General features: G+C 35.3%; 1 protein-coding gene across 1 annotated transcript in view; it reads left to right on the top strand.

The window, feature by feature from the left end:
• Positions 1–4,081: 4,081 nt before the first annotated feature.
• The window catches only part of LOC106320247, a 15,583-nt gene continuing 10,112 nt past the window's right edge, over positions 4,082–9,552 (top strand). The window contains exons 1-2 of the mRNA XM_013758616.1: positions 4,082–4,222; positions 4,316–4,448. Coding sequence (XP_013614070.1) covers positions 4,082–4,222; positions 4,316–4,448 — 274 coding nt within the window. The remainder of the gene's footprint in view (positions 4,223–4,315; positions 4,449–9,552) is intronic.

Raw genomic sequence — 9,552 nt, 5'->3', positions numbered from 1 at the left:
TCAAAATTTCGTATTTATCCGCGGAAACTTGACATTTATCTTCCCTTGCGAACCAAGTGTAAACCGACATGCGGTTTACGGGGTGTTGGTTAAGAAATCGTAAGTTGGGCCTCGAGTCATGTCTTAGGTCTCTTTGGACCGTCTTCCGACTCGAAGCGTTTATTACGGTTTCTTTCGATAAAGAATGAACTTTCCGCGGTTTTTACGGTAAAGTTTGATTGATAACTTAGAAATGGCGGGGAACGTGAGATGGGTTCGCTACGGTATTCGGGAGATAGCATCGAAGGGTAGACGAGAATGCATGAACTGATATCGTATCGACATTTCGGAAGAGCTCGGTCGCTACGTAGCGACCGAACTTTGATTCGAGCTCAGTCGCTACGTAGCGGCCGAGCGGAATGGACGTTTGGTCGCTACGTAGCGACTGAACTTTGGCTCGAACTCGGTCGCTACGTAGCGACCGAGCGGAGCACGTCTTTGGTTGCTGCGTAACGATCCTTTTCGAGCTCTTGTCCGATAACTCGCGTTTCTTCCGCAAAGCTTTTCGTAAAGAAGAATCTATTTCGAAAAAGTATTTGTCGAAGAATTTTTCTACGTTTTTCTTCTTTGGGGATTTGGACGTTAACTTCGTCGTAGCCGTTTTCGACCCCAACATCTATCAACCTTAGACCTAGACACTGTCCTAAACAAACTCTATCTCTAGATGAATGTTCATTCACTAAGATAACTCAACCATCAAATTTCTTTGGTTGAATATTATTTAAGCAATCATTAATTTCAAGTCCATTAGCCATCTTAACACCTTTAACATCAAATCTCTTTGGTAAAGAATGTTAAAAGCTTAGTAGAGTTGGGTCAGGCATTTCATCGAACACCTTTCGGGTGTGAAATGCCTAAAGCTCAACTTTCTCTAAAACTGTATTTGGATCTGTGCTACAACACCTTAGATCTAGCCTAATCACCCTTAGTCTCCCTAACCCATGAATCCAAATATGACTACTCACTAATCTTCATGATAAACCCAAGAATCAATGATGATTTGGTGTTAATCATGATTAGTGATCAAATTAACTAAGTAATCTCAAAAACATAATGATCAAGATTTGGTCTTTTACCTAAAGGTTCCTTTTTGATTAGATAGAAAACAAGATGCCCCCAACCTTGGGATTACAAGAGAATTTATATGTCTTTGGAAAACCTAATGGTTTCTATTAAAAAGTCTAAAAAGCCCTTTAAAAACATTAAAATTCGACTAAGGATAAATCTCGACTCGGGTAGAGACGATCGGATCCAACCCGCGTCACTCTCCCCGCGTCGGATCGTTGTTACGCCTGCGGATCATGCGAGCAGGTACAGCATCCCGTGTCGTCGTCCCCGCGTGATCCATGGACGGTTTCTCTTCGACAACGCGGGTAAGGGAACCCGCGTCGCGGTGTCATCCCGCTTCTCCAACTTCGTGCGAGCGGGTATAGCATCCCGCGTCGGAGCTCTCCGTTGCTTCATGTCAACGCGGGTTAGTGAACCCGCGTTGCAATCATCTATACTCGACCAAAATTCATTCTTCATCTCTTTTCGAACCACAATGCTTCTAAACACCTCCAATCACTCTATGAGATACTCCATTACCTGATTAAGACATATGAATACAATATGGATCCTAAAGATGCTAAATTCCTAATCTATATGATCAATATGTGCAAATTGGAGATTTAAAACAATGCAAATATGCAAGATATCATTTACTAAGTATATGCGCCTTACTATTACAGATCCAAAATTAAACGCTATGGTAAATGTTGAATATCTCAAATTTTAATCAAAAATACTTTAAGTTAACCTTTAACCAGGCTTGATACGGAAAATAAAATCAATTCTTTCTCTTCCACATTACGAGAAATCGAACGACCAGCTTCTCTGTCTTTTGACGAATTCTCCTCCTCCTTTCGATGTCACGCTCGCCGTCCCACCACCACCACACCACGTTTCGATCCTCTCTCTCTTTGTTGTTGGGTTTCGAATCTTACCTCATCTCGATCTGTCGAATATCATTCTCAGCCAAAAAAGACTTCTCCTTTATATCCACACACGAGTTTCCAGCTTGTATAGATATGTTCGTGTTGTTCTTGGAGTTTGGCTATTTTCGGGGAATTGTAGAGGACACAGAGAGAAAGGTCTCTTGAGATTGTAATTGGTTCCGATAAACAATAATATAGTACTTGGTTGCTTATCAATTGGTGCGGTGAGCCGTTTGATCGCTGAGACGGTGACGGTGAGCTCGATCTGACTCAATGGTGAAGACGGATCGTAACAATGACTTCTGAGAAGTTTCCGGTCTTTAATGGCGTTGCTGATGAATTGCGGCCTTGGATTTCATCAATTGAGGTTGGAACGATCAAACGTGACGGTGAGACGTTTGGAGCTTTGCGAAGAACTTCAATGAAGGTTTCAAGAGACATTTCAACATAATCGATACAGTCCGGAGCATCTACGATGGGATTCATAGAGATTCCTGTGTTTTCTGGTGATGATTTGAGACCATGGATTAATTGGATGGATAATAGATTTGCGGCGGAAGACTTCACGGATGATCAGAAGATGGCGTTGGCTTACGCTGTCATCAGAGGAGAAGCTGAGTCTTGGTACAATAATCGAGTATCGCGGCGTCCTTTTCAAAATTGGAAAGACCTCAAGGATGCGATGTTGCTGCGGTATGGAAACCATGACGATCCGTAGCAAATTGTTTTTTTGCTTGGAGTTGGAAACAAAGTGGCAAGAAACAGAGATGATGAGGCCATCACCATCGTTTGTGGTAATTGATTCGATTCCAGAGGCTGATGCGACTAACATAGAAGAAACAGATTCATGTTTGGTGACTGATTGTGATCATGACGACGATGATAACGATCATGATGATTCTGGTTTTGTGCAAGAAGCTCTACACTATGAAGAAACGATTCTGACAGAGGACGAGGAGGTAGAATCGAAGCCAAAGGACAGAGGACGGAGGACATAACAAGATGAGTTTAGCTCCTAAGTCTTGGATGTTTAAATTCAAAGGGCACCTAGAGATGGGTTTACCTCCTAAGTCTTGGATGTTTAAATTCAGTGTGTGAGTCTGATGTACCGAGATGGTTTGAACCTTTCGAGGGAGACGTTTCTGGTTCTGAAAAACACTGGTCAGATATTTCAACTTGGAGCCACGAAGAGGCAAAATGAATTTCAGGACCTGAGAAAATCGACCCAAGCTCACTTATCAAAGTTCTTATGTAGACAATGGATGAGATTTCAATACGCATTTTCATGTATTGACTTTGTGTGTTTTAAAATTTTAATAGAAAACTATAGAAAACTATAGAAAACTATATCACATCCAGATTATATTTATTAATGATTTTCTTGTGTTTTATTAGAGTGGGTTATATTTATTATTGATTTGAAAAGCAATAATTAATAAATAAAATTTGAGTAAGCTTTAAATTTTTAATATCTCATCATAAAATCTAAAGATAACACAAAAAATAAAATGATAAAAAGAAAATCCAACACTAATAATATATTAGAAAAACAAAAAGAACATTTCTTACCTAAGTTCTAAACCCTAATCATGCCCTAAACCCTAACTACATATCTCAAACCCTATATCTTAAATTCCATTTTATACATAAATCTTCAACTTTTAACATTTTAATCCAAACACTCAGATTATATATCATACAGAAAAATTCAACTTTAAACATTATCATACAGAAATATTCAACTTTAAACATTATAATACAAACCCTACATATAACCCTAGCCCTACTTATAACTCCAAACCCTATATCATATTCCAAACTCTATCATAACGTTTTAAGTTTATAACACTTATTTATACTAAATTATAAAATTATACAAACTATTAGTAGCCAAAAAGTGATTTCCATCGCCTCGAGATTGATCTGAAATCTCCCCGCCGCACCAGCCAAAAAGTGATTTCCATCGCAGCCGCCAGAATGCTCCTCTCTTTCGCGATGGGCGTCGTCACCTCTTCGTTTTCCCGGAAGTTTCTTCATCGGAATCTGTACCTTCACCAGCGCATACCATGGTGGACGGGATGTCTCAAAGCCAATCGGAGTGGGCCTTCCAGAGGCTTCTCAAGGAGATGTCCGGTTCCAAGAAGGCCGCTCCTGTTGCTGCCAAGGCTGCAAGCAGTTCAGATTCGTCCGAGGAAGAATCTGATGAGGTTAGTTTCTGTTCTTTAGAGATTATTAAACAGCTTTTGATGACAAGGAAACATTTGATTCATTTACCACGTGGTTGATTGTTTGATTTGCAGGAAAGTGAAGATGAAAAACCTGCACCAAAGGCAAAACAAGATACCAAGAGTGCTAAAAATGATAGTAGTAGCGATGAATCCGGTTCTGATGAATCAGAGAGTGAAGATGAGGAAGAAACCCCAAAAAAAAAAGGTTTGCAATGCATCCTGCCTATTATTTGATTGCATATTGCTTTTACTTGTTGTTTGCTGATGAAAAGTTACTCCCTTTTATGAAAACAGAGCTCTGATGTCGAAATGGTGGATGTTGAGATGAAACAGGTAAAGAGTATTCCCTTCTCTTAACACTGTAGTTGCTGTAATCTGTTTCTGTATCTTGCTTAGAATTTTAGTTTTTTTTTCATGGTCTTTTAGCCAAAGAAGGTACAACAACGTTTTCGTTGCTCGCCACATCTCAAGCAATGGAGATGATGGAGATGATGTGCAGCTAACGTGTTGGTAGAGTGACAGGCTGCACAAGGTTCTTGAGTTTGTGAGCACAATTCATGATCTGTGTGACGATGAGGTTAATTCAGAGGATGAATATGAAGAAAACACTGATCAGTGGACATGAGAGATTTGTGTTGTTGGTGTTATGATAATGGGGAAATTTGTGTTGTTGGTGTTTGTTGAACTTGATACGTTTGGAAGGAAGTAGATTTGTAAACTTTTCATGTTTAACGTAAAATTTGCAATTTCATTTTTGTTTTTCTAAATTAAATTGTATTTATAAAATTAAATGGAATAAAAAAAGCTACAATTAAAAAATCCAAATCAGTAAAATGGATGACAAATGCTGTTACTAAAAATCAGATTGATGAGTTTTAATAACATTTATATCACGTTATTATAACTATTAATAATTGCATAGATAATAACGCTATCGTTGTTTACTTAACTATAGCATACAACATATCCACTATCAAAAAGGTCAGACCTATGATAACGGGCGCTGTCAGAGCGTTTTAGAGAACACTATTAAAACGAACTAATAGCATTTAACGCCAGCTATTAATACCCACATTTTCCGTAGTGAGCATTAAAATTAAAAATATTTTTATAAAATTAGCCAAAGAAAACAAATGCTAAAATTAGAAATAAGCAACATAACATAAAATTAAAATCATAGATAATTGTGGTTTAATATTCTGGTAAATTGCCTCCAGATCCACCAAGATTGTTAAAGTATTGTCCAAATGAGTTAGATAAAGGAGTAGATTCTTGTTCATGTTGTTGACCACGTTTTTTTTTTGTTGTAAAATTCGTGTTCGCTCCTCTTGAAAATATGCACAAACTTCTGGATATTGCATTGAATTCAAGTCATAAAATGAATATTTTTTTCTTCCTCCAGGTCATTCAAAGCATAATTCTTCTTTTGAATCTCTAAGTGGTATTCTTATTGTGCTCTTATCTTCTTTAGTTGTTCCAAAAATTATGTATTTCCTTCTTTTAAGGTATTGATAACTGATGCTGTTTGATCACCAAGTTATAGATTTTCCAACGATTATTTTTTAGAGACGCCGGTGTACAATGATGTTATGTTTCGTAGGAGATATCGTATGTCGCGTCCTCTATTCCTTCGTATAATCGAAGCCGTTGAAAGTCATGACAACTACTTCACACAAAAAGGGATGCAGCGGGTATGGTTGGATTATCGTCTTTGCAAAAAATAATGGCTGCATTTCAGATTTGAACATATGGTCTTCCTGCTCGTTTGGTCGATTTAGAAAAATCAAAGATAATGAAACGCATGTTACGCTTCGAAATTCGTTAATTGATCATTTTGAAAGATACACTAATGGTGAGGTTTAAGTTAAATGTATTATGTTTTAATATAATGTAATGTAATTTTTAAGATAATAAATGTTTGATATAAATATATAATTTATAAAAATTTTGTGAAAAATAAAATACAAGGGATCAATTTGTAAATTTTGTAAGTAAAAAGTATTAGTCATAAGATAAATAAATAAATATTTTAAAATATTCATTTTTAGAGTTAAATACAGAATAAACCATTGGGAAAAAACTATATTCTATTTTAGAATTACTCTATTTTAAAACGAAAACTATTCTAAAATAGAGTAAACCATCTCTTGTGATAGAAATGTGGTATGTGTGATTTGTACAGTTGATTTGAGATAACGAGCAAAAACATAGTATACCATATATTATAATAGTATATAGATTGTCTACTTTATACTAGGACGATCGAAACAATTTTATATTTTATGAAAGTTATGTGGACAACGTAAAAAGATTTCTAACACAAGTTTACCTTTGACAATGCATATCAGAGTTTGCTATTTAGGCGTTCGGATGCGTTTGTAAGTTCTTAGTAGATTGTCAGCGACATCTATTGAATGAGTTTGTTTTTTTTTCCTTTTTTTGTTTTACAGCAAAAGACTATTCTATTACTCAAACATGAGATGGTCTGGATAGCTAAACCTGAATAGAACAACCAATAAGACATAAAGGTTGATGTAAAGAACGTGCATTCCTAACTAACGAATCTGCAATATCATTTTCCGTCTTTGGGAAGTAGCTGATCTTGAAGTCCGAAAAACACTACAAAGAGATTGAATGATTTCCAGCCCAGTTTGATTATTTCTTGGATTCGGCCCATATTAATATTGTGGCTCAATGGAAAATGTCTATAAATAATTACCCATGTTATCATTGAACCAAATGATACAAGCTACCACTGGTAGCAACGTTGGACTTTATTGGTCACAATCAATCCATTATTGGTAGCCTCATTGGACTTTATCGGTCACAATTGATCCATTTGTAGATGTATGCTTATCCCTGTGTATCCCATCTAATCTATTAAAAAAAATAACAAAATAAAAATAATCTTAGTTTTGCGAGTTATTTACCCTTTAATATCACTAATATATTTAATAAACATATCATTAAGTTTCTTTTGTCTTTTACATACTAATAAATGTATGTCCTAAATCTATTTAAACATAAAAATATCTAAAGCTTAATATTAACTTCACAAAATATTCTTAATATCAAAAACATTCCAATTAAAGCATTCCTAATGTATTGCTATCAAATTAACTAAAAAGAAATCAGTTTTTTTGTTTTTGTTTTGTATAAAATCTATACTCATGACTAACAAGAGAGTAGATAAACAATTAAGTATTAGGAAACCTAAAATAAAAATGAGCAACGAGATTCTTTTCATATATATACTATTCCATATATAAAATAATGTCAATTTTTAATTAAAATTGTTAATAGAATATTTGAAACTCAAATATTCTATTTATAAAACTACTTCAAAGTAGAAAATTAAATGTTCTATTACAAATCATAATATAAAATCTTAACCAACCAAATATGATATACTCTAAAATATTTTAAATTAAAATGGAATATTTCATCGTAAAATATTTTATAATTTAAAAAAAAATATTTTATAAATTAAAAATGTTTTTTTATTAATTTCAATTTTTTTTTTTAAAAAAAATAGCATCTAATATCTAAATATTTATTCCTAAGAATTAAAATGTTTAAAATACATGTAAATAATCACCGGCTTTTTGCAAGATTGACTCAAAACTCAAAGTCAAATCTAAAACTAACCCATGCTTTTTTTGGATTTTTCTTTTGTCCTATTCACCCCACAAGTTCATATAATTCACGAAAATATCATCAAATTTTTTTATTTTTTTTTCCGAAACTGACATTTTTACTCTCTCATCCTCATCATGTTCAAGTAATTACAAGATTGCCAATATCATCAATACCCCAACCACCATGAACAACCAATTTGAAGCTCTTAATGCATCTAAAATCGATTTACACTCTCTCTTTCTCACCTGTTATGAACAAAAAACAACATCTCTTTCACTTTGCCTCCATATTCATCCAAAAAACTCAAGCTTTTGATTCAAAATTTTTTATGGTTGATAGAGCCATTCACGCATACTATTCCTGGTGGGTTACTTTCGTTTGAGATTCTGGGTGGTTGGAGAAGACTCCGTGTGCTAAAGAAGTCATCTCACTAGTTTAAGGTATGAAATTGAAATTTTTTTCCAGATCTGTTCGTGTAGAAGACTTACCCGTAAGTAGCCTGGCTGTAGCAGACTTACGGGTAAGTCTTCTAGTCAAACGGACGACTTACTTTTAAGTCGTCATCTTTGTTTGTTAAAAAAAATCTAGAGAATATCCTAGACGGCTTACTGATAAGTCATCTAGGATAAATGGGTTAGTTTTGCATTTGACCGAATTGTGTCAAAAAGTCGTCCAGGATAAGCAAAGTCGTCCAGATTTATTTCCTAGATTATGATCAAAACTTGCTTATCTCGGACGACTTTCTCGTACGTCGTCTGCCTGGACGACTTTCAAGTAAGTCGTCTGGGTAAAGTTAAATATTTAAGTTTCTTTTTCGAATTGTAAACTAACCTGAGAAGACTTACAGATAAGTCGTCTAGCTTTAATAAAATACTGAAATTTTGTTTTCCCGGAGACGACTTACTGGTAAGTCGTCTAGAAAAAGTCAAATATCTGACACAATTCGGTCAACTGCAAAACTAACCCTTTTATCCTAGACGACTTAGGGTTTTTTTTTAATAAACAAAGCTGGACGACTTACTTGTAAGTCGTCCTATTTAAAATTCAATTGCAAAATGACCTGTTTGGACGACTTACTAGTAAGTCTTCCCGACGACTTACTGGTATGTCGTCTGCGTCAATGTTTAGTAAACTTTCATTTTCTCTATGTTTGCTAATGTGTTTTATTTTGAATTTTTGTAGATGATGCGTCAGTTACATGCAGTGTATGGAGAATGGTTGTTGAAAGATTTCTGTTGGGATTTTGTGGTTGATAATGTCAAAGGAGTGATAATCATTTTTTTGGGGGAATGTTCGACACATGCTGAACTTCTTGCAATGACTCAAGAAGATTATAACCTGGACATGAGCACAGAATCTGTGGAGATAACCTACTCATTACTAGCAGAAATGATGCAGGCTCCAGACACCGCTCCTATTCATGTTACAAGTGATAGACAAGTTCGAAACTTGATTGAGATAACCAAAACGCATGGAGTACGGCTTTGTGTATCAAGCCATAGCAAGGTGGAAACGGTTTCAGAGTTCAGGGAAGAAGATGATGAAGCTGATGAATGTTTTGAAGATGATGATGATGATTTGGTTGAAGATGAAAATCATGATGGGGAGGAGGATGATGGGGAGGAGAATGATGGGGAGGAGGATGCTGGTATCTCTATTGTTGTTGAAGT

The sequence above is a fragment of the Brassica oleracea genome, unplaced genomic scaffold (assembly GCF_000695525.1).
Source record: "Brassica oleracea var. oleracea cultivar TO1000 unplaced genomic scaffold, BOL UnpScaffold00858, whole genome shotgun sequence".
NCBI lineage: Eukaryota > Viridiplantae > Streptophyta > Magnoliopsida > Brassicales > Brassicaceae > Brassica > Brassica oleracea.
The sequence above is the reverse complement of the archived record's forward strand: the minus strand, read 5'-3'. Positions and strand labels throughout refer to the sequence as shown.